This window comes from Marmota flaviventris, chromosome 6 (genome assembly GCF_047511675.1).
Source record: "Marmota flaviventris isolate mMarFla1 chromosome 6, mMarFla1.hap1, whole genome shotgun sequence".
NCBI classification, from domain to species: Eukaryota; Metazoa; Chordata; class Mammalia; order Rodentia; family Sciuridae; genus Marmota; species Marmota flaviventris.
In genome coordinates, this window is record NC_092503.1 from 94390535 (window position 1) to 94417001 (window position 26467).

The 26467-nt window shown below is 34.0% G+C and overlaps 1 protein-coding gene across 6 annotated transcripts in view; it reads right to left on the reverse strand.

Moving 5' to 3' along the window:
- Positions 1–26467, reverse strand: part of Phf3 (PHD finger protein 3) — an 89046-nt gene that overhangs the window by 30345 nt on the left and 32234 nt on the right. For 2 of the 6 annotated variants that reach the window (XM_027938213.2, XM_071613278.1), the window contains 2 exons: positions 9053–9214; positions 2231–4019 (listed from right to left, as the gene is read on the reverse strand). The exons of 1 other annotated variant lie outside the window; for it this stretch is intronic. In XM_027938213.2, the coding sequence (XP_027794014.2) occupies positions 2231–4019; positions 9053–9194 (1931 nt within the window). In that variant the 5' untranslated portion in view covers positions 9195–9214. Of the gene's footprint in view, positions 1–2230; positions 4020–9052; positions 9215–26467 lie in introns of those variants that run through there. 3 more of the 6 variants (XM_071613279.1, XM_071613280.1, XM_071613281.1) reach the window with 2 other exon arrangements.

The window sequence follows — 26467 nt, forward strand, 5'->3', positions numbered from 1 at the left end:
TGTAAAATGCTGAAGTTAAAATAGTCTTTACAGAAGCAATGTCACAAGGGCTAACAATGTCAGATCTGTGTATTAACAAATAACTTTCAGTGTAGCTAATACATGACATCAAAGAGGACTAAAATTATTTCTATACATTTTCCCTTAAATAAGCTCATATAATTACATGTGGATTAAAATAGGAAAATTACTATGTGAAATGTACATTTTGAGTAAATGCAATATAATAAAGCAGAGAAGGCTAGTAGATATGTAAAGAAAAAAGCAATCACTTAGTCTTCTTTATTCACAAGACTGAAGAATTCTGCAAAGCTCCTTCCAAAACTGATTGTTTCCAATGTTTTTTTTAACACATTATCTAGGTCAATTACACAGGGTGAACCCAAAATTCCTATACATCTAACATTCTAATTCATTTTCCAACTGGAGGAAAGATACTCTAGACAATGTAGAGCAGATCTCAAAGGTGGCATTAAGTTTAAAAAAAATTCTTTAATAGAACTAACACTTATCTTCATCTTATGAAAATAACTGTTGATGTTGATGAAGTATTAAAAAGCCTGGACAAACTCATGAAGACTGGGTCATTAGAACAAAAGTTTATCTATTAAAAAGCTACAATAGAAGGCCTGGGGTTACAGCTCAGTGGTTGAACGCTTGCCTGGCATGCGTGAGGCACTAGGTTTGATCCTCAGCACCATATAAAAAAATAAATAAAATAAAGATATGCTTAAAAAAAATAAAGCTACATTATAATGTACTTAAACACAGCTTCCAACTCTATGCCCATGTTTCACTTAAGGCTTCTATTCCATTTCTCTGACCATATGTCAAGGTGATGATTTTTAGAAGATTTTAGCAGACACAAAAGAGCTGGCTTTTATTAAAAGGCTACTTAAAAGCACCATCTAACTCTTAATTCTTAAGTCTAAAAATAGTAGGCTCATTTTGAAATATCAGAATAAGGTGTTTTATATAAAAAAAACTATAAAGACCATAAAAGTAGGGACAAATGTAGCACTGTATTCAAAAAAATCACAATGTGAAAAAACTGGAATATATTGTTATGAAATAACCCCAGATGCTGAAAATAAGCCTTGTACTGATCATAAATCATAAATGAAGAAACTCTTTGACATAAAACTTATTTTTTAGAGAACCCCAACTCTTCCCCTCTTCCACTCTCCTAACAACTCCTCCCCATCAAAATAATGTATTACAATATACTTTACTAAAATTGTCCCTCTCCAAATTTAGTTTCATTTTTATTTAGTCTGACAGTGCTAGGAAAAGTCACCCTAATATTAACTTTCATGAATAAAGATAACATAATAATGTACAAGTTATAATTTCCTTTTATCGTATCAGTGTTGACAGAAGTTCCAACAGCAATGTGAACACTTGATCAGGACAATCTTGTAGCTGCAAATTCCACTTCATCTTGTTTTCCTTTTCTTAAAAAAGCCAGTAAATAAAAAAATGTATTGGAGTGGGAAGGCAGTGTCATAAAACTATTAATGGAATTCTAAAAAAGAATAATGAAAAGTAATGCTAAATAAACTAAAATTTTGAAAGACTAGAACTCACAAAAAATTACTGTAATCACTACAACATTCCAAAAAGAAATACATGTTCTCACTCTATTTCATGTTACATACAAAATTCACTGTGTAATTTAACAGTTGTTTCAGCTATCAAATTTCATTCCAAAGTCAAGTTTGACAGTTTTGAGGTGATAGTATTAAGTCTTTAATGTGCATTATTTAAAAAAAAAAAAAAAAAAAAAAAAAACTTCAAAAGAAAATTAAATTTCCATTATGACCTTCATACTTTATTACTAGTTCTTCTCAAGCCAAATAGAATGATATATAACTTACAGTCCCCAAGGCAGTGTAACAATTTTCGGATAAGCCAAAGTTTTCAGTATCTTTTTCAGATGTAATTACTAAATTACACTCTCTCTCACTGGTTACAATATAACATTTCTGTATATATCAGCTATTGGTCAGATTATGCTTTTAAAAATGTTCTGGGATGATATATTTGTAATTTCAGTGGCTCCATCTTTCTATCATTTATCCAGGATTGATGAGGGGTTTTTTGGTTTTTGCAAAAGTCTTTGTATATTAAATAATTTCTGTATATATAAAAAAATTCTCACACTAATCCCACCCGCCACAAAACCAATTTCTCTTCAATGTATACATCACTCATACACACACACACACACCTGTTGCCATGTGGTTTTTTGCAAAACCCACATTGCTTGCTGGGAGTCCATACATATTTGCTTTCAAATGAAGAATTATGATCTGAGCCTTCTTTTTTTACGGTAGCTATGTTGTCTGGAATGAATAATGGTGGTTCATCCAAAGAAAAACTTCTGCTGCTTCTTCTCTGGCGAGGTTGTAGGTTTTTCTCAGGTTTTTTTAGTTTCAGTTTATCATCCTCCTTAGAATGCTCAGGGCCTGGGTGTTCAAGCTCTTCTTTTACATGACTAGTGATTTTCACTCCTGATACCTGCTGCTGAGGTTTATGGCACTGTTTCTGGCTGGAATGTAGTAAGTGTCCAGTTTGTGCAGGATGATGAGGTTCTTTAGAGCAACTAGGGTGACCAGGAAGAGGCTTATCACTCAAAGAATGAGTTAAAGATTTGGAAGTTTGCACTACATTTTGATCCTGTGATGTTTTTCTCAACACAGAATGAGCTTGGCTTTTCATAGATTTAGCCCCAGAATTATAACTCTGAGTCTTTGCATCCTTATCAATTTGTTTTTTTCTCACTTTGACTGGTCTATGAAAATTTTGCTGAGATTCTGGTTCATCAGCATTTCGTTTCACACTTTTAACATTAACTTTAGTCTTATTATGCACTACTTCATGCTTTGCTGCAACAGTTTTCCTTGGAGTATCTGTGGTCATGTTTTGCTTAGAATGAGTTACAGGTTTTGTGTGTTTGGATTTTGTGTTTTTTGACTCTAAGCAAGATACACTACTTGACTGGCTGCTCCTATCATTCTGAAGGTTTGCTGTATCATGAGGCTCCATTTTAATATTTTCAGTAATATCCAACAGCTTTGAATTTTGGTCAGGCACATCACAAATAGTATTTTCTAAAATATTAGTTTCTGGTTCAAAAGGACTAGTATCAACCACCTCTGAATTTGATTTATTAAACTCAGTGGTCTTTAGCTGAATATCATTAGACTCTGTGTCTTCACAAGAACCTAACGGTTCCACTTTAGTTCTTTGAAGGGAATTCTCAGCTTCATCAACAATATCCATGGTATTCTTCAATTCCAAATTACATTCAGTCACTTTATGCACTGAACTAGGCAAATCTACAAGGTTCTTCTCTGTCTTATTTGTATCTATACAAGCAGTATCACCAGACATACCAGAAGAAGATTCAGGTTCCTCAATAATTTGGTCATCCTCATGAGATAATTTTGCTACCACCTTTGATTCTTGTTCAAGTTTTCCCTTTGCCCTCCTTTCTTCAACAGTCTCATCCATTTTACCTGAAATGGAATCATTCTGTTCATCATCTTCTTTACCTGAAAACTGAAACAATGGGCTACTAACAGTCTTAATTTCACCTTCCATCAGAGCTTCATTTTTCTTTTCTTCAATACTAACACAAGTCTCTGAAAGAAGTGGACTATTTAATTCATGAGATGGCACATTTGCTTCTCCCTGATTATTATATTTATGCTTGGAATCTAATCCATCTTCTTCCTTCATTTCAAGACAAGATGACACTGAAGAATGAGCTGAAGACACTGATATTTCTGGTACCACTTCAATCTGTCCAATGTGTCTGCTGCTCCTTCTATTCTCCTTATGATACTCAGGTTTTAGTGATGTACAAACTTCTTCTTTAATCTGACATTTATCTGGTTGTTTCACCCCTGCTTTAGGGGTAGATACAGTCTTCCCAGATGCTTTTTTTGTGCTACTTAAAGGTGCTGCATTTGAACGCTTGGCAATAGTGCTTTGTCGCAAACTTCTTACTTGTTCTATCACAAGGAAAAAAATAAATAAAAATAACTTAGCTATTTTGCCATGTGTTTTTATCTCAGTACAATTTATATAATAATATATCACTTCTTTATTCTGAGCTCTAAAACTTATATGAACATTTTAATAAAAATGCTCATATATACATTAACATATACATCAACTCTATCAAAGTTCTTTGAATTCTGGTGGGGTTAAAAAAAAAAAAGCAACTATACAACTCAGACTAATACTATAACCTAATACAAGAAACATTTTCATCAGGTTTCTCTTCCATAAGAAGTATTAAGTAAAAATAAATGAGCTTCCTTTACATTAATGCCCAAAGAAAGCCATCATACATTTTAAATATTAAACATTTCCAAACATATAAAACTGAATAAATTCAAACACTAATAAAATCCAAACTAAAACCATCTATCACAAATAGGATCTACATGAGTTGAGATAAAACCTCAAAAAGTCTAATTCCTTTTTTCAATGTATTTACCTTACATCAAAATTTAACATTCAAGCTATTCCTAACTAAGAGTATATGCCAGAGTACAATACACAGATTACCAGAAAATTAAAATTTAAAATATCTAAACCAAGTAAATGTATCAAAATGAAAATGTAAAAAGTCTGAGTTTTTCCTCTTTTCTTATCCTGATAAATCCTCCAGGAGAAACAAAGTGAAAAGAACTGATTAACTCAGTAAGTAGAAAGACTCATAAATTAAAATTCAAAATACAAAGCTATTTCCAAGACTGCATATCCTATACTTCTAAACCAATTCCAGATGAACAATACCATTTTTAAAAGCTCTCTTTCAAAACAAAATCCTACTATACCCCAATATTTCTAAAATTTCCCTAATTTGTCATTTATAATTAAACTGTGAGAAGGAACTATCTGGAACTATTTTTTACCGGAACTATTCCAGGTTATGCTTATAGTCCTGATAAAATTAACAGCACTTTTTTTTTTTTTTTTTTTTTGGTGGGCAGGGGTGGGGGGTACAGGTACTGGGTATTGAACTCAGGGGCTCTCTACCAATGCTCTATTTTGTATTTTATTTAGAGGCAGGGTCTCACTGAGTTGCTTAGTGCCTCCCCATTGCTGAGGCTGGCTTTGAACTCACGATCCCAGCCTTCCAAATTACTGGCGTGTGCACAACCACACCCAACTTAACAGTATACTCTTCAAACTTTCACCCAGTTTGAAAACTAAATTATATAGTCATCCTAATCTTAGGGACCCTTTCTTAAAAAGAAAAAAATTATTATATGGAATGAGTTTCACTGTTGCTTATTCATATACATGCAAATAACATACTTTGATTCTATTTACCCCATGACCTTCTCTTATTCTCTTCTCTCCCCTCTCCACTCAGTCACCTTCCTCTTCTCTAATAGATTCCCTGCTACTTTCTTGTCATCTTCCCCCATCCTCACCCCCACCCCCAGATTCTATGAGGGAAAGCTTATCTTTCTTTTTGTTTGCTTGGTTGTTTTTTTTTTTTTTTTTTTTTGTAGTGGGGATTGAACCCAGAGGCATTTCACCACTGAGCCACATCCCCAGCCTTTTTTTAAAAAAAAATCTTTATTTTTATGTGGTGCTGAAGATCGAACCCAGTAGTTCACACGTGCGAGGCAAGTGCTCTACCACTGAGCCACAAGCCAACCCTCCCCAGCCCTTTTTATTTTAAGCCACTTCCTAAGTGGCTTAGGGCCTCAAAATTGAGATCCTCCTGCCTCAGCCTCCCGGGCCACCAGGATTATACCACACCCAGCTTAAAGAGCTGGTTTTGATGAAGAATGAATCACAGCTGCAGTTTGTTTAGCGCGCTATCAGTGAGTGGATCCCATCCAATTGCTTGGCCACCCCTGCCCAAGTACAGTAATTTGAATGTTAGTAAGCAATCTTCATATTACAATAGTAAGATTATCTCACATGAGACTTTATCTTTTATACTCTGCTCCTTCTCTTTAGAACACTTGTTCTTCTTCTTCTTTTCTTTTTTTTTAATCCTCTCTTTACTTATTCTTTATTTATTCTGATCTTTACAATGGTACACACAGTCTGGGCATCCTCCTGTCAGCAGTTTGAGGATCTCATTAATTCTTCCTGTACATTCCTCAGGGACCCTTTCTTAATTCCTCCAGGACTTGATAATGTATGTGAACATTAAGGAAGTAGTTAATAACTTTTAAAAATTATCAAGTGGATTATGAGTTCATCCAAAGCTCACCTATATATTTTTTAAATAATAAATGTTAATGAGGCTTTATTCCATAATTTAGATGACTTTTAAAGCTTTGAAACCCACTTTATCCACCCTTGAAATAAATGAAGACTTTTAACACTCAAGTGATTGCTAAAAATCATAAAAGAACAAATAGCACAGTAACCATGAAGATATACTGATAAAATATTAGTTTCTAATAGAAAGTAATTTGTTACGCAAAAGATAAAAGTCATTTGTCTCTAAATATAAACTGTTTTAGTTTGGAGCCTGACTCTATTGATAAAAACTATTATTTTTCTACATTATTTGTTTTATTCATTTCTTGAAGTCTCAAATATGCACAGGCCAAATAACTAAATCTGATCAAAAATGCAATTCAAGGAAAAACTCAGGTGAATACTTGCAACAAAGTTTATTCACTTCAACACTATACTACAGAAAGGGATCTTTTTTGAAAAAGCATGAATCCAAAAGAAAAAGGAAGAACCGAAGAGGAGAAAACAATGACAAATTCTTGAAGCAAAACAAGACGTGATTAAAAAGTAACTGATGTAATGCTGAGTGCAGTGGTACACACCCATAATCCTAGCTACTCAGGAAGCTGAAGCAGGAGGATTGCACATTTGAAGCCAGCCTCGGCAACTTAGCAGGACCTTGCCTCAAAATAAAAAATAAAAAAGAGTTGAGGATATATTTCAGGAATAAAGTGTCCCTGGGTTCAATCCCCAGTACCACAAGAGAAAAAAAACTGATATAGAAGACCTAATGCGATAGACACTAAGCTGGCAGGTTTGGCAAAATCCAACACCTAACCCAAAACTGGTGGTTTATCCTCTTGAGAGAGTAAAGTGTATTATACTAAGGAGTATCATATATATATATGAGAGTGGAGGACAATACAGTGAAATTTGTGAGACTTAAGTCAATTAGTATACACTGAAAACAGAGACACCCCAAACATTATCCCTCAAAGACTCCCATAATATGCTATTACAGGAATAACCTAAACTTTGATATGAGGGATTCCGTCAAAAAACAGCAAAGCCAGATGACCACACAACTGTCCTTGTGCTTATAGGTTCCATGCTGTCTTTGTTCTCTATCCTTAAACATGAGCAACAGTCAAGGGTCTAACATTCTAGGAAAGCCTCTAACATGAAACATGAAGTCCACAATACTTTTAAAATACAAAATGAAGGGAAAGAAAATTATGAAAGGAGATAAAAAAAACTTTTTAAAATACCATGAGTTGCTTAATAAGAAAGATATTATATGCGCAAATCCAGAATAGAATGTTAACAAAAGGGCCAATTTCGAAATTAAACAAAAGGATATTTGGAAATTTAAAAGTACAAAACAGTGAAGTCTGAGGAAATAGAAAATTTCAGCAAGTAAAGGAAAAAAGCAAAAGGTTGGAGTATGCAAAATATAAATGAAAGGGCTAATCCGTGCCTTCTAACACTTGCATTAATAGGAATTTCAGAAAGCAAGAACTGAGAAAACAAGAGAATTAACAATGAAATAACTCAAGACATTTTCCTAGAACTGAAAACCAATAGTTTTTAAGACTAAAGCTCTAATTAATCCTAGCTCAATACATAAAATATACTCACATCAAGGTACTTTATCATGATACATTCACACCAAAAGTATCACAAAACATCAAAACACTAGCACTAAAGAGGAAGATTCCACAACCTTCCATAAGAAAGCAGGTAATATATCTCCAAAAATAATCAAAATAAACTTCTCAATAACACTTTTAAGTTAGAAGAAAATGGAAAAACACCTTTAAATTTCCAAAGAAACTGATTTCCAATCTCAAATTTCACTTCCAACTAAACCATGATTCCAAGTGAGAACAGATTCAATAGACTTGCAGACACACATAATTTAAGAAGTTTATCTCCACAATTCCTTTTCTCACAAAACTTCTGGAAAAGGTGTGTCACAAAATAAAGGCACTCAATGACCAAAAAGAAAGAAACAGGAACTATAACAAAGTACCAAGTACAGACTCCTCAGAAGAACAGTTAAAAAAAAAAAAAAAGACTCCTGAATAATGGCTTTTTATCAGATTTATAAGGTTAACAATAGTCTACCCAAGGCAATGATCAGAAGGCACCAAGGGTTACTTTTTCAATAAAATGAAAATGACAGAATACCTGATATACAAAATTTCATTAAGAAAAATTCAGACAAATAACAAAACTAGTTGGGGAGTAATCACTGGAACATCCACAATAAATAAAGCAAATGCAAATTGAAAACAATCAAATCCAGAAGACAAAAAGTTGTACAGGAGAAGTAGCTATCATTTACTAAAAGTATCATTGTCAACAACATGTAGCCATAGTAACAAATAATTAATTCTAACAAAATTATATATTGGAAGGATGACAAAATGTGCTTTTATGTGACAGGGAAAAGAAAAGAAAAACTTTTATCATCCAGAGTGAGAAGTCAAGTGATAAATACCTAAATCAGAATAATCAAAAAGTAGGAATATCTGCATGCTTCTTAAAGATATGAAGGTAAATACCAAGAAAGAAAAAGAAAAAGAAAAAAAAAAAGCTAGCTAGCTGAGTTAATAGTGATTTCTACCATGGATAGACAAATGAGTATTGGGGTAGTAGGTGCTGGAGACTTTATACAACAAATTGACATAATCTCATAATTTGAATATTAAAACATTTAATATTAGCAAATATAAAAAAATGATCTCTGCTTGGCAAGTTTACAACCCAATACATCTATTCCTATAGCTCTGACCTTCTGGCTGGACCTCTTTGAAAGAATTACCTTGTGCCATTAAACGAGGTGATTTTCTTGGTGATCTCACTGAATTTTCTTCTACTTTGTCCCTCAAATTCCTGTTAGGTAAAATCAATTCTTCTTCATCAATGGTATCATTGCCACTTTCTTTAACAACTCCTTCATCCATAATATCGTCAAGACCAACAACTAGAGAAAAACAAAAATAATAATAAAAAATTAATTTTAAAAAATATTGGAAGTTATAAGTACTTAAAGGTAGTACAAAAAACTGTGAGATGGTTTTAACATAAAAAACTACAATCATGAAAGTTTAGGTCTATTCCTAACATATGTGACACTGTCTTTGCTAAGTTCTCACATAAATTCAGTTTGAGAAACTTCTACCTCCTAAGGTAACTAGTCAAAAAGGGAACTCCAGATTTGTCCTCAACTCAACTATCACTTTCATTTATCATTTGCTGTCCCTTTAAGAGTGTCACAGGCACCTGGAAGGCTCAATAATCTCAATTTTATTTAAGATACAAAAGAGCTCAACACCTTCAAAAGCCTTAGTATTCTACATTTGATTCATGTCAGGACCAGATATTCTAACTGAGACCCTATTACTTAACAGACTTTATGCTACATATGTGAGAGTAAGCAATATAGTTATACTTTTGAGTGATGCAAAGGGGGGAGGCAGAGAAGATAAAGAGTAAAAGATAAAGAGAGAAAAAATGAAAAACTTAACTTCCCCTTCCCCCAAATGGTGAGGAAAACAGTAGGTGCTTAATATAGTGACATAATTAAATTACTTAATCAAAAGAAACAAAGCCATTCAATTGATAAGAGGGAGGAAGGAATGGAAAAGGGACACTGGATATATTAACACTATTGTCATTAGAATTTTTCTCTGTAGAGAATAAATATCATTTAACTAGCCAATATGTGTAAATAATCCTGAATGTGCAATTGTATGAAATCTTATACAAAGAATATGATTAAATCAAAAGAAAAAAAACTGGATTCAAGCCACTGTCAGAACAATTAAACTTGATTAAATCACTTAACCTCTCTATCAGTTTTCTTTATCTCTAAAATGAGGATAATAATACCTGTCCTACCTACCTCACAGGGTTGTTGTGAGGGTCAAGTGAGATGATGTATGGGAACTCACTCTATAAACTTTAGAGCACTACACAAATGTTAGTTATTATCTTCATCCTAGGGGTTAGAAGGAACCTCAAGAAGTTATCTAGTCCTCATCTTTGTATCCAAGTAGAACTTCATTTAAAATAGCTCAACAAGATAGTGGTCTACCCTAAAATTTAAAGAAAACAAAATTCTTTATAAATATGCTTTCAAATGGTACAATCTTTTTGAAGAGCAATTTGACAACGAACAGAATTACAAAACTGCTTATACGCTGACCATGATAATTTATAAAGAACAGAGGGAAGAATGGATTGTGAAGAAAATGCTAACCAGAAAACATAAGTCTGATCCTCATTAGAGATAAATAAATAAATAAAATGCATGTGTATGTACACTTAGACAAGTGGAAAAGGGCAAGAAATAGATGAAAATCATAAACATTAATTATAAGCAGCAATTCTTATCTCCAAAAGATAAGAATACACCTTCTATTTTCCAAATGTCCTGCTATAAGCATGTATTACTTAAAAAAAAAAAAAAAAATAGAGCTCATGCTTTTAATTTAACCATCACTCTATGCACTAACAGCTTAGGAGAACATGCTCTAGGAAAATTAATCAGGACTCATTTAAGATATAATTGGGGTAGACACAGAAGAGAAACTCCAGTTAGGCTTTTTCATCTATGCTGCTACACATTCTCAAAAATGTCTTGACATTTGCTAAGTTGACCCACTATGTTCATTTTCAAAAGCGAACTTTTTCACCTCAATTCTATATAAAAGCGTAAACATTATATGCATTTCAAAGATGTATAAAAATGCATAGAAAAAAATGGAAGAGGTTATTATCAGTGATTATCTCTAAAGGTAAGGTGGATAAGGAATATTGTTGTTTCATCTTTCTTATACTTTGTTTTCTCCAATTTTTCTAAAATGCCCATGTTTTATATTGTAATAAGAACAACAATCCAAAAGAGGAAAACAGTCGAGGCGAAAAGACTAATACTCTTGCTGGCAGGGAGTGCATACTACATATCTATTTACAATAAATAGATATCTATTACATATCTATTTATAATAAATAGATATCTATTGCATATCTATTTATTTTGACCGCTATAAAGTTTACAGCCCTATTGATCAAAGTAGAATCAACAGGATTTAGCAAGCCAAAACCAAAGGTCAATTATCAAGTTTTAAATTATTCCATGTCCTTGGAGTATCTGGCATAATTCCCCCTTCTTGAATCCCTTCTTTCTCAGTTTCTGGGATATCATGTCCTCCTATCTTACTAGTCACTTCTTTTCAATATCCTTTGAAAGAACCTTCTCTTCTGCAGATGTCTACAGGCTCAAGAACTTAACAGTTAAGTCCTCCCATTTTTCTTCTTTATCATCATTCACACTCACTCATCCCTAGTGATCCTACCCAGTTCCATCAATTCCTGGGTGACTTCAATATGTATATTCCCAATCCCACATCAGAGCTAATCTCCAGGAGAGTGTTTGACCTCAATTAGACTGTCCAACAGGTATCTAAAAGTTAACATATTGAAAATAAATATAAATTCCTCGCATTCTCCTAGTCCCCATAAACTGTTCCTCGCTGGGTACTTCCAGTTAATAGAACCTCCACTCACCCAATTGTTCAAGCCTAAAACTTGAGAAACATCCTTAGCTCCTCTCCCCGTATTGCTCCCTACATCCAACCAAACATCACATATCTGACCATTTACCATCTCCACAGCTAATACGCTACTCCAAATCACCATCATTTCTCATCAAGAGAACACTATAATAAGTCTCCTAGCAACTAGGTTCTTCTACTGCAACCCCTCCCCCCCACATATAGTTTATTCAGTTATTCCTGTGATCCTTCTAAAATATTATCAGACAACATTAGATTCTTCTGTTCAAGATCCTCCAAAGCCTTCCTGACACATTTAAATTTTGATCCAAGCCCACAGGTTAACAAGATCTTCCTTTGCCAACTTCCTTGACTTCAACTCCTACCAAGCTGATTTCATTCTCACATTGGCCTTTCCAGAACACAAGTTAGCACAGTACTCGCTTCTGCATGGAGAGCTCTTCTTTTGAATATCCACATAGCTCACTCTCTCACTGTATTTAGGTTTAACTCAAATCTGAGAAATCTTCTCTAATCACATTATGCAAAACAATACATACTCCCATCACTGCCTACTGATCATTAATACACTTTACCTTTAAAACATGTTTCACCATCTGATATTACATATCTATTTATTTTGACTGTCTTCTCCACTACACTGTAAGTTCCACACATCAGAGACACTCCTTATTTGTGGCTCAAAGACCAAAACCTAGAACAACTTAGTGCCTAGTAGGTACTCCAGAAATATTTGCTGAATAAAAGAATCATAGAAAAGGACTAGTGGGAAAAGTTTCCTTTGGTGAGTGACAGAAAAACATTTTTATCAGCCCAAAGAAAGACATTGTAAGAACAAAATTAGAAGTAAATGACAACCAGCGGAAGGAGGTTAAAGTGGCAAAGATGGGTTTTCTATGTAAGTAACAGATGAAGAAAGCAGAAGGGAAAGAAGTGAGATAGGGACATTACCCTCTACAAAAATGATGAATGAAAGAGAAAAGAAATTTGAGTGCGGCAGAAGAGGGAAGTGGAGAGAGGTAAGGAGAGGAAGGAGAGAAGGGGGGAAAAAAATCAAAAAAGAACTGCCCATGTTTGTATGTACTAAGAAATAACTTAGAAGGTAAATGATGCCTTCTGCTATGGTTTTTTAAAAGTACATGCGGTAAAAATTAAACCCCAAATTCACATGGTAATAGTATTTGGAGGTGGGGGTCTTTGTAAGCTAATAAGCACTAGATAAGGCCAAGAAAATGGGGCTCCCCATGCTGGCATCAATGGTTTTATAAGAAGGGGAAGAGAGACCCAAGCTAGCAAGCTTATTCTGTATTCCATGTGATTATCCCTGTGATATTATGATACAGCAAGAAAACTCTTACTAGATGGCTGCACCATGCTATTGGGACATCCCAGCCTTCAAAATTGTGAGCTAAATAAAGCTGATTCTTTGTAAATTATCAGCCTATGGAATTCAGTTATAACAATGGAAAACAAACTAAACCAGGACTAATCTTTTGAAAATCTTTTGGTCAAAAATCTACAATTAGGGATGTGAGGGCGATCTGGCTGCGACATCTGTCACCCCATTGATCGCCAGGGTTGATTCGGCTGATCTGGCTGGCTAGGCGGGTGTCCCCTTCCTCCCTCACCGCTCCATGTGCGTCCCTCCCGAAGCTGCGCGCTCGGTCGAAGAGGACGACCTTCCCCGATAGAGGAGGACCGTTCTTCGGTCAAGGGTATACGAGTAGCTGCGCTCCCCTGCTAGAACCTCCAAACAAGCTCTCAAAAATCTACAATTAGAACAACTAAGACTACACAAAGAGTTACAAGAATCCATCCTTTTTGGGGGGCTGGAGATGTGGCTCAAGTGGTAGTGCGCTCACCTGGCACATGTGAGGCACTGGGTTTGATTCTTAGCACCACATAAAAACAAAATAAAGATATTGTGTCCAATGGAGTATTACGCAGCACTAAAAAATGACAAAATCATGGAATTTGCGGGGAAATGGATGGCATTAGAGCAGATTATGCTAAGTGAAGCTAGCCAATCCTTAAAAAACAAATGCCAAATGTCTTCTTTGATTTAAGGAGAGCAACTAAGAACTGAGCAGGGAGGAAGAGCATGAGGAAAAGATTAACATTAAACAGAGACGAGTGGTGGGAGGGAAAGGGAGAGAGAAGGGAAATTGCATGGAAACGGAAGGAAACCCTCAACGTTATACGAAATCACATATAAGAGGTTGTGAGGGGAAAGGGGGGGGAACAAGGGAGAGAACTGAACAACAACAGATTAGGTAGAGAGGGAAGATGGGAGGGGAGGGGAGGGGGGATAGTAGGGGATAGGAAAGGCAGCAGAATACAACAGTCACTAATATGGCATTATGTAAAAATGTGAATGTGTAACTGATGTGATTCTGCAATTTGTATTTGGGGTAAAAATGGGAGTTCATAACTCACTTGAATCAAATGTATAAAAGATGATATGTCATGAACTTTGTAATGTTTTGAACAACCAATAAAAAAATTTTCAAAAAAAAAGAGAAACCATTAAAAAAAAGATATTGTGTCCATTTAAAAAACTAAAATATATATATATATAATATATATATATAAAGAATCCATTCTTTTTTGTATTCCTTGTCCTCCTGGCACACAATCCCTTCATCTCCCACAGTCTACCTCCACAATAAATCAAGCTCTCATGCCTCCAAAGATTCCAGGACTCTCATGCTGAACAAGGCCCTCTACAACTGAAGCTCCTACTTAATCTCTCAGTGTCTCAAATTATTTAAAAAAAAAAAAAAAAAAAAAAAAAAAGAAGATAAAACTAGTGCTCTAGAAAGGCTGCTGTGAAGATTAACATACAAAGTCCTCAAAATCCTAAATGGTACTTAGAAAGTCCTGTTATTAACTATTTTGTTTCACAGTTTCTCCCTCGGGTACCCCTTCAAAAATTATACTCCTCCTGATTTCTTTTTCAACTCCTTCTGAAACAAATCAACCAATTAAAAAAAAGTACATGAGAGGTTCTTTCTTCTAAATCTGTTCATTTGATAAAAGTAATTCAAAATACAAAATTAATAATCACTGGTTAAAACTCTCCCCATCAGGTACTAATGTATTTAAAAGATACTGATGTTCTGATTACTTCTGCTGATAAATTGAATAAGTAAATAATAATAATAATCAGTTGTTTTTCTTTTTCTTTTTTTTTTAAAAGAAACACTGGCCTATTCTTGGGTACTTATCTCCCCCTTCCACCAACACAAGGCAAACTAAAATTCAGTATTTAGTATCTGATTTCTTAAAAGTTGGCCAGTACCATGCAATGTACCTACTAAAATAAGAATTTGGATTTTGAAAACAGAAAAAAAAAATTAAATAGAAAAAACAAAAACTGGGCTGGGGCTATAGCTCAGTGGTAGAGTGCCTGCCTTGCATGTGTGAGACACTGGGTCTGATCCTCAGCACCACATAAAAATAAATAAAGATATTGTGTCCAACTACAAGTTAAAAAAAAAATTTAAAAAAAGAAGAAAAAACAAAAACTACAATAACGTCTTGATTCTTTAGGAAACAAGAGTACAAAACATGTCATGCAGGAAAAAAAAAACACTGTTTTTTCCTCCCAGATCTAGGTTATCGTTCTCACTTGAAATGTTGGCCAAAAATCTGACCACACTTAGAAATTTTCGTAAGCCTGAATTAATATCATATAAAAATTCTTCTCGCCAGGCACGGTGGCACATGCCTATAATCCCAGCAGCTCTGGAGGCTGAGGCAGGAGGATCTCCAGTTTAAAGCCAGCCCCATCAAAACTGAGGTGCTAAGCAACTCAGTGAGACCCTGTCTCGAAATAAAATACAAAATAGGGCTAGGGATTTGGATCATGGGCAAGTGCCCTGAGTTCAATCCCTGGTACCAAAAAAATAAAAAAATAAAAATTCTTTCCATCATAACCCCAAATTTCCTTAATTAAACTTGCTGCTCTCATATGCTAAATCTAAGTCCTCCTGACACTAATACTACTTTACTCCAGACTATTAATTTCAATCTATCTTTTTAAGAAGTTGAGGTAAATGAGGTTGTAAAATAATAATGATCATTAATAATATAATCAAACCATTTGGAGTTAAATTTATTGCATTTCTCAACAACTGGGATTTGTTTAAATCACTTTAACACCATACACGGGGGAGATCATACAATTATAAGTCAGGAACATTAAGGAACTCTTCACATCTGATATTAATTCGATGGTAGTAGAAAGGCCAAACTCAGTTCAACCACTTCTAAAAGAATAATTTCTGTATTATAAAAGTTGGCATTAAGGAACAAATATGAGAAAAAAAAAGATAATATCTTTACAGTGATCACAATAAGTTAGATATCTACTTTACAGGGCTTGTCATTTTTTTTAAGTAGAGTAAGAAAAAATATGGACACCTTAATCTCATTTTCTCTTCTAACATTCCAGAAAACCAACCAACCTCAATAGGTCCTCCCTTTAGTTGAGTTCTTTCCTTCATGGCTAACTCACATATTCACTCCAAAAAAAAACAGGTGGGCATGATATATACTCTATCAAATTAAATGTTATGTACAATACAATTTACTATTTTGGAGTGGATGTAACTTTTTAGATGCTATCATGTTCCTAATTTGAAACATAATCAAGGCTACTATATGTGAACACCTTTTCCCCCCTTTCAATTTAATATATATATATATATATATATATATATATATATATTTTTTTTTTTTTTTTTTTTTTTTTATGGTGGTAGTGGGGGTTGAACCCAGGGACACTTCAACTAAGCTAACATTCCCTAGTCCTTTTTATTTTTTTTAATTTTTTTTTTTTTTTTTTTTTAAAGAGAGAGGGAGAGAGAGGGAGGGAGAGAGAGGGAGAATTTCAGTATTCATTTTTTAATATTTGGCGGACACAACATCTTTGTTTGTATGTGGTGCTGAGGATCGAACCCGGGCCGCACGCATGCCAGACGAGCGCGCTACCGCTTGAGCCACATCCCCAGCCCTCCCTAGTCCTTTTTAATTTCAAGATAGGCTCTCACTAAATTGCCCAGGCTGATCTCTCAATTTATGAACCTCCTGCCTTAGTTTCCTCAGTTGCTGGGATTACAGGCATGCACCACTGTACCCAGTTCAATTTCTTCTTTATGATAAAATGTAAATCATAGGCAAATATATTTATTTTAATGTGATAGGTAAATAGAGATCAAATTGCTTTTCCAAAGATTACAGAAATTTACAGTTCAAAGAACTTGAGCTTGCCTTTTTGAATGTCTTTACTTTTGCCTACTGTTCTATTCAGGTCTTAATGTTTTGCTCTCAACAATTTATGTAAATTCTTAAGGTAATATCTGTGTTACTTATTTGAAGTGCTTTCTTGTTTATCTTTAGTATTTGGCACAAAGTTAACTTTTCTTCAGAATGCTATATCTTCAATCATTTCAACACTATTAAATTATCTATCCTTTCTGCTATAATTTATAGTTACTTTAACATATTACAAAGCTTTATGATTTCATGTTCACAAATATTTCAACTTTTGCCAATCTCAATTTCATGGTTTAGGAGGAATTTACAGGTATTTTCAAGGAAAGGAGGCTTTTTTATCAAACAAGTCTAAAAAATATTCAGTTAAAAGAGAAACTACCCAAAAGCTTGGGAAGCTAAAGCAGGAAGATCCTATGTTCAAAGACAGCTTCAGCAACCTAGCAAGACCCTGTCTCAAAATAAAAAATAAAAAGAGCAGGGGAGTGGTTCAGTAGTTAAGCACTCCTGGAGTTCAATCCCTGTACAAAAAAAAAAGGCACAACACTGAAAAATTCCAGAGTCCTCAATGTGTAAGCATTTTATGAGAAAATAAGCATATGTGATACATAGTATGATGATTTCCCAAGCTTTTTATCCTCCTATCCCTCCCTGCAAAAATACACCAAAATGCTAATAATAGTTATTTGAGAGATTTTCCCCTTTTTCTTGTTCACATTTTCTAGTTCATTTTGCATTAAAAGTATTTTGTTAAAAACTTTTTCAAAAAACATTTTTCCAACATAGTTTAAATTCATTTGTGCATGCCCACAGAAAGAAGGAAGACAACATACCCAACAAGGTTTTCTATGCAAAGGAAAATGCTATTTGTGCCACATTTTTTTTAATTCCCAAAATTATACAAACACACAGTTTTAAAGGTATCTCTAGTTCCATAAAGTTTGTTTAAAAAAAAAAAACAAACACTAATATCCAGTACCCACTTTCCTCTCTGAACTTGTTTTTTCACTGGGAAAATACTGATACAATCACTCTTCATTGAAGGGTTGCTGTGAAAATAAAACAATGTAGCTTCAAACACAGTGTCTAAAAGGCAAGTAATAAGATCTTAAATGAATGATAAACACTATTAGTATAACATGGGAATTATTTTAAAACTTTTTTCTATAGCCTGAAGTGCACTGTCATTTTACTACTACCCAACTATCTAAACAACTATTCCTGTGGCCAAATTATTCTATCAAGCTAATTGTAAAGTAAGACAGTAATTGCTCTCCAAAAATTTAACATTTTAATTCAGCCCTAAAATACGATAAATTATTTACCTTTAAATTAATTCCTTTAAAATTTTTCACTAAGCATCTACCCCTACTGTGTCATACACTGTCTTAGACTCTTGTAGATACCTAGGGGAGGCAGACTCAAGGCAAATGACCTGTTTTCTTATGCAAACACAGGTGGGGGTAGAGGGAATCTTACATAGACTTGAAATATACTTAAGTGACATGTCAACTGATTGAATACACTGAACTTATTTCAGTTAACTCAAATTGCAAAAATTATATAAAGGAAACTGGGTAAACTGAAATCCTACTTAATATTTGAAAATATCAAGAACAATTTTCAAATATTTTGGCAGTATATTATGGTGTTTACAGTTTTCCAAATATAAAAAAAAAAATTATATTTCAGAGATACATGCTGAAATTATTTAGAGATAAAATCATAGGTGTACTTCAAAATAATCCTGAACTAAAGGAGGTGTTAAGAAGAGTAGGGCACCAACGAAACAAAACAAATTATGAATTGTTTAAGCTGGTAACAACTACACAGGGATTTATTATGCTATTCTCACTGCTTCTATAAATGTTTGATGTTTTTTCCATAAAAGAAAATTTTCAAAACTGTTCCCATGAATCTTCATTTTAATGATGGTGAGACAAAATATATAGTATGATAATAATAGATGAATAAAAGGAATAGGGAGTGTGGAGGGAATGCAGAAAGGGAAAAGGGTTAGTTTGTAATTATAAATAGAGTGGTCAGAGAAAGTTAGGGATAATTGTTCTGGTTATTTATTGTACAAGAGCTTCTTCTAGCCAGGAGGAAAGTGGAGACTAAAATCCAGGCCACCGTCTGTGCTCCAAACTGTGCACAAGAAAAAGAGATGCCCTTTAATAACTCCTAAAATGGCACTGAATAGGTCCAGAGGGAGCCTAGAGATGACATTGCTAAGGTAACTCTTCAGCAAAAAAAAAAAAAAAAAAAAAAAAAAATCCTGAACCAGACAAAAGAACAGATTTCTAGTTAGAAGGTACATACATTTATAGGTGTGTGTGGTAAAGATTTTCTACGTCACACTGACGTAGAAATATGCCTCATATGTTAAAGAAATACTGTGGGGATAGGTCTGTGTTGCCAGATTAGCAGAGAGGGAGAACAGCAGAATAGATCAGAAAAGTATCTTGAGTAGGGTCTTGTAAGCCATAAGAATTTTGGTCTGTTTGTATAAAATGCTGTCTTTAACAGAGCATGATAAATCCAAAAGTGACATAATCTAACTCTTCAAAAGATCACTCAATCACTCTATCATTTGTGTTCTTTTAAAAACAGGTTATAAAGAATCCCAAAGAGCAGAAGCAGGAAAGCCTTAAAGAACGCTGCAATGATCAAGTGTAAGATGCCACTAAGACCACAGTTACAGTGAAGAAAGTGAAAAGTACAAGTAATTAGATTCTAGATACATTTTGAATATAAAGCCAACAGAATTTACTAATGAACTGAATATGAAGTATGAAGAAAAGGGAGAAAAATAAGAGGTGCCCTGGAAGTTTTTTTTTGCTGAACAACTTCAAGGAAGAAATCGCCATTTAGGGGTAGGAAAGACTGTAGAATTAGTAATAGCAGAATATAGAGAGGGTAAATCATGTGTAGTGGTACACATGTGTAATCCCAACTATTGTAATGGCTAAGGCAGGAGGATCACATGGCTCCGTGCTACTGTGGGCAACTTAGGAGACACTGTATCAAAATTAAAAAGGTAGGGAATATAGTGCAATGGTAGAGTGCTTGTCTAGCATGCATGAAGTCCTGGGTTCAATCCTGGAGGTGGGGGAGTTATCAAGAGTTCAGTTTTAAACTCTAAGATTCCCAGTAGACATCCAAACCAAGTAAACATAAGAATCTTGTAATTAGGCAAGAAGTTGAAGTTAATAATGATATACTGGGAGTTGAATTACAGACATTTTTTTTTTAATTTTTTAAGTTAGAAAATGGAATGATATTAACACAACAGGGAAGAGAAAAAGAACAATTATTTAATAATCTGAACCCTTCAACACTCTAATGTTTAGAGGTCAGAAAATGAAGTTTTTTAAAAAAAAGACTAAGGAAACAATAACATGAAGAGATCCTAGAGAATGGGAAAAAATCTTTACCACACACACCTCAGATACAGCTTTAATCTCCAGGATTTATAAAGAACTCAAAAAACTTAACATGAAAAAAACAAATAATCAATAAATGGGCTATGGAACTGAACAGACACTTCACAGAAGAAATACAACTGATCAACAAATATATGAAAAAAAGTTCAACATCTCTAGCAATTACAGAAATACAAAACAAAACTACACTGAGATCCCATTCACTCAAGTCAGAATGGCAATTATCAAGAATACAAGTGGGCTGGGGGTGTAGCTCAGTGGTAGAGCGCTTGCCTAGCACATGCGAAGCCCTGGGTTCGATCCTCAGCACCACATAAAAATAAAATAAAGGTATTGGGTCCAACTACAATTAAATAAACAAAATATTAAAAAAAAAAAAGAATACAAGTAACAGGGACGTGGAATGTTGGCAGGGATGTGGAAGAAAAGGTACACTCATACATTGCTGGTGGAACTGCAAACTGGTGCAACCACTCTGGAGAGTAGTATGCAAATTCCTCAGAAAACTTGGAATGTTTTGACCCAGTTATCTCACTCCTCAGTTTATACCCAAAGGATTTTAAATCAACCATACTACATACTACATACATATTACAGTGAGGCAGCCACATTAGTGTTTATAGCAACTCAACTCACAACAGCTAAACTATGGAACCAACCTAAGAGTCCTTCAATAGATGAATGAATAAAGAGATTGTGGTATTATACACAATGGAATATTACTCAAGACCTAAAGAACAATGAAATTATGGCATTTGCCAGTAAATGGATGGAGGAGGAGAATATTATGCTAAACAAAATAAAACAATCCCAAAAAAACAAAGGCCAAATGTTTTCTGATATGTGTATGCTAATTCACAATAGGGTGGGGGTAGGGAAAAATAGAGAAACTTTCAGATTAGACAGAAGGGGAGCAGGGGAGGAGATATGGGGATAGGAAGGACAGTACAATGAATCAGACATTATTACCCTATGTGCATATACGATTACACCACCGGTATAACTCTACATCATGTACAACCAGAATGAGAAGTTATACTCCATTTGTGTATGATATGTTAAAATGCATTCTACTACCATGTATAACTAATTAGAACAAATTTTTAAAAATTTTTAAAAAGAAAAAAAATTGAGAAGAAGAAGCCAGAAAAGGTTAAGAAAATAATTGAGAGAGCCATAAACTAGACATCAAGAAAATAAATAATTTCAAAAAGCAGAGATCAAGCCGGGCACGGTGGTGCATGCCTGTAATCTCAGCTCAGAAGGCTGAGACAGGAGGATTGCAAGTTCAAAGGCAGCCTCAGTAACAGTGAGGTGCTAAGCAACTCAGTGAGACCCTATCTCTAAATAAAATACAAAATAGGCTGGGGATGTGGCTTAGTAGTTGAGTGCCCCTGAGTCCCTGAGTTCAACCCCAGTACCAAAAAAAAAGCAGAGATCAATTGAGTTAAAAATCCCTGATAGGCAAAAGAAAAGAAAAATGGCCTTTAGGATTACGTAACATGACTGGTAATATTCTTATGGAGTGATAAAGGCGAAATCCGGAGATGGAGGAGAGATACAGGGCTAGAGGGAATAGAAAATTCTTTTCAGGATTTTGGCTGAAAACAAAGCAAAAGAATAGAGCAATACAAGTATAAAATATATTAATGAATAAATATAAAAGATGCTGTATAACAATTAATTCAATTATAACAGTTTGACAACAGAATGCACTTTCATGCTTCTTTTCAATCCCCCCAAGGATAGACAAAACAAAAAATAAGCAGGTATCCCACCATGTAACTACAAACCACACTAGAATAGGTAGAAACCTAACTTCAAACACTATCTTCTTAGAAATTTCATGAAATGACTATGTAAATAAATACAGGACATCATAACAAAGGCTAAGAAGATACTAAAGGATTTCAGCCTACCAGGAGACATTAATTATAAAATTAAGAAAAATGCCAAAATGTACATTCCAAGTTTTTATTTGGACTTGCTCCATCTGCCCCATGATTCTAACAACAGGCAGACAACAGACACTTGGCTACCCATAGGCCAACTCTGAAAAGCCTACATATGAGGAATAAACTGTCAATACAGGCTTCTGTGTTGGGAGCAAGGAGTACTTAGTTGCATGATTATCCCTTGATTATTTAAACTTAATTTTTAATACTTAGTTTTTCTTTTTGATGAGATAAGACATAAGAAAAATCGCTGTTTCATAGTTCATTTAAACAGTCTACTAGTTATAAATTAAAAACTATCAAATATGAAAACAAATGTAAACACAATTCTTGGGGATAACAGGACTATTTATTAACAGCAAATTACTTTAACAAAAGCACTAACTGGTCACCTTTAAAGTATATTTTTAATTTGATTTTGCTTTGAATATACTTCATGTGTCCAGGATCTTCAAAAACCTGACTATTATAGGCCCCTCAGGATACTGTACTAGTTTTTTAAAAATCTTTTTTAGTTATAGATGGACATAATACCTTTATTTATTTATCTTTATGTGGTGCTGAGGATCGAACCCAGGACCTCACAAATGCTAGACGAGCACTCTACCACTGAGCCACAACCCCAGCCCAAGAATGCCGTACTCTTAATGTTACCACCATAGAGAGACCTGCCCTGACAAGCCCAATTCAAATAAACCACCAAAGAAACAACTAGATATTCTCTATCATCTTACTGTTTACTTGCAAGCTTATTAGTATTTGCAAAATTATTATTATCCTCCAGCACTAAAACAGTGCTTCACATGATATGCTGTAAATTTTTTGTTAAATAAGCAAACAGTACAGTACCTACTTACTACTTTTAGGCCAAAGCAAATTATATTATCTTACATATAAGCGTGGAACCCAGGCTGTAAATTGCTGATGCCTGCAATGCTGGTTAAAAGGAATCATGTTACCATAAAATATGAATAGTTGTTTTCTTTAAAGGGGGAGGGGGGCAATTCAACCCTTTTATTAAAATATGGATCATACCATTATTCATTGAATTTCAGTTTCCAGTAAAACAGCTCTCAACCAGCATGTGGTACTGTGACATTTCATTAGCTCTGCTATAAGTCTAGATCTGAGATGTTCTCCTAAGGCCCATGTATTAGAGGCCTGATCCAAAGGGAGGCACTATATGGAGGTAGTAGAAACATTTAAGAAATGGGGCCTAGATGGGCACAATGGCACATTCCTATAATCTCAGCAACTTGGGAGGCTGAGACAGGAGGATTTCAAGTTCGAGTCTAGCCTTGGCAACTGTGTGACCCTGTCTCAAAAAATAAAAGAACTGGGAATATAGCTCAGCAGTAAAGCAGCCCTGGTTTCAATCTCTAGTATGAAGAGCAGGAAGAAGAGGTTATATCTGATATATCCTTAGTGTCCAGAAAAATAGTCAGAACATACTATGTTGTGTCTTAAGCATAGCTTGAATTAACTAATGCATGAATGAATATAAATATAACATAGAATCCAATTTTCTATCTCAAAAGATTAAAACCTGTGTTCAACCCAACACAAATCAATAAATTCAGTAATCAAAACACCAAAATAAAACACCTCTATTCCATCACAGTAATAACAGCTGACCCCTGCAAAACTCAAAAGTTAGAATGATAATAGTTTAAGAACACAGATTTGGAAGAGGCATGAATACCTTGAACAACCAATCAAAAGCACAAAAAATGCTTACTTGTAAAGATAATTTCCATTTTCCAGAACACAGGCCTAAAAATCTCGATCTAAAAGGAATTCTGAATGAGCATATTAAAGAGATTAAAGATATGAACCTTGACTGAAAAAAAGTATCAACTCTGTAATAAATTTGGAACACTTAACAGAATTATTAGAACTTGGAAAACATAAAAGAGTTCTAATAACCAAAATATATTAGTAAATATACTTGAGAAAAGAACATAGCTTTATGAGGAGAAAATAAATATTACATGTGTTCAGTCTTGATGCACTATATAATAAAATGTATCTTGTTCTGTTCCATAATAAATGTTTAGAAGTCAGTAAATACTTCCTCTTGTCCTTAATAAAAAGTCTTTCTGGCCTCATGAATATTTTGGTAATTCCTAATCTAGTTCATTTCAGGTAAGATTCTAAATCTAGAGTCTTTCCTTAAGAACAATAGAAAGTAAATAGAAGCCCCAGAGAAAAACCTACTTTAATAAAGATTTATTTCTACTCATGTGTTTTATATACATACACACATACACACCATTATTCAGACTGCACTCCCTCACTTTTACTTCATTTTCTAATGATCTGTTTCCTGGCCTTTCAATCATATGAATAATAGAATAGATATTTGAGATCCTAAGTCATTTTTATAAAAAAGAAAATAAATATATCATTCAAGATGATTTCTTTTTAAGTATACTGACTCAGGCCCAACTAGTGCAGGGATCAAAGACCTACTAAAATAGTACCTATGATGTCACTAACAAAGAATAATATAACTTATTTCCTAAAACAACTACATTTAACAGTTAAAAGCCAAATAATGTTCACTATATGATTCTTAAAAACAAAGAAGAGCAACCATAGTTCTGAAATTACTATTTATTGAAAATTCATGTGCAATATCCTTGAATAAATCATCTTTACTAAAGTTGCTCCATTAACAAAGGTCATTTGATTATTTTCCTGGTGCTTGTATGTATTAAATTTATTTTTAACATTAATCTTTAAGGAAAAATTTCTCAGCTTTCAAAACTTTTCAAGTAAGTGCTATCTACATTTCCAATCTGATCTCTTCACGTTTGAAGTACTTTTGAGACCCTGTCTCTAAATAAAAAATATTAAAAGGGTTGGGGATGTGGCTCAGTGGTTAAGCACCCTGAGTTCACTCTCTGGTACCTAAATAAACAAACAAATAAGTAAACAGAAATCTCAGAATGAGAATAATCAACAAGTACTTTAAGAAGCACTGTGCCACTGGGAGCAGTGGCACATGCCTGTAATCCTAGTGGCTCAGGAGACAGGAGAATCATGAGTTCAAAGCCAGCCTCAGCAAAAGTGAGGCGCTATGCAACTCAATGAGATCTATCTCTAACAAAAATACAAAATTGGGCTAGGGATGTGATCAGTGATTGAGTACCCCTAAGTTCAATCCCTGGTACCTTAAAAAAAAAAAAAGCAGCAGCACTGTGCTTATAATACAACAACAAACTTTACACAATTCATTTAAAAGCAGTATTAGACATACAGATCAATGACAACAAGTGTGTGGAATGACTGAAGTATGAAAAAGGACAATTAGAGCATCAGAAACAAAAAAGAAGTGTAACATAATATGTTCCTAAAAATGTACAAGTACAACTCCTATGACAAAGGGAAAGAACCAAAAGTCATTTGCCACCTTTGACTAAACTAGACGTGACCATTTCACCAACCTCATACCCTGGAAAATAGTAATTAAGTGTTGATTTTTTTTTCCCCTTTCATCTGCTTCTTCACCAAGGAGGTAATATTAAAAAAAAAAAAAAAAAAAAAAAAAGTTTTATAAAAAAACCTTAATTTTGCCAGAACACCAGCAAGTAAATGCAAAAGATGAAATTAGAAAATAATCATTTGGTTACTACTGATTCTAGCAAATACTGTCATTGGATACATAAAAGTATGAGAAAGGTTGATGAGAAACTATTCCTATAGATTCCTTGTTATCTTAAGTATTTAAGGAAGAAGAGATTTAGCTCTCACCACCTTAACCTAGTAATCAAATTTCACATCAAAAGGAGTTGAACACTCAAACATAAAACTTGTTATGAACAATATTAATGGTACAGCTTTACCTATTAAGGACTTTTGCAAAATATGTTGAATCTGATCTAATCTAAACTTTTAAACCTAACTTCCCATCTTCAGGAAGTGGAAGGAATAGATATCACATTTTTTAAAATATAGAATTTGGGACATTCCTCCA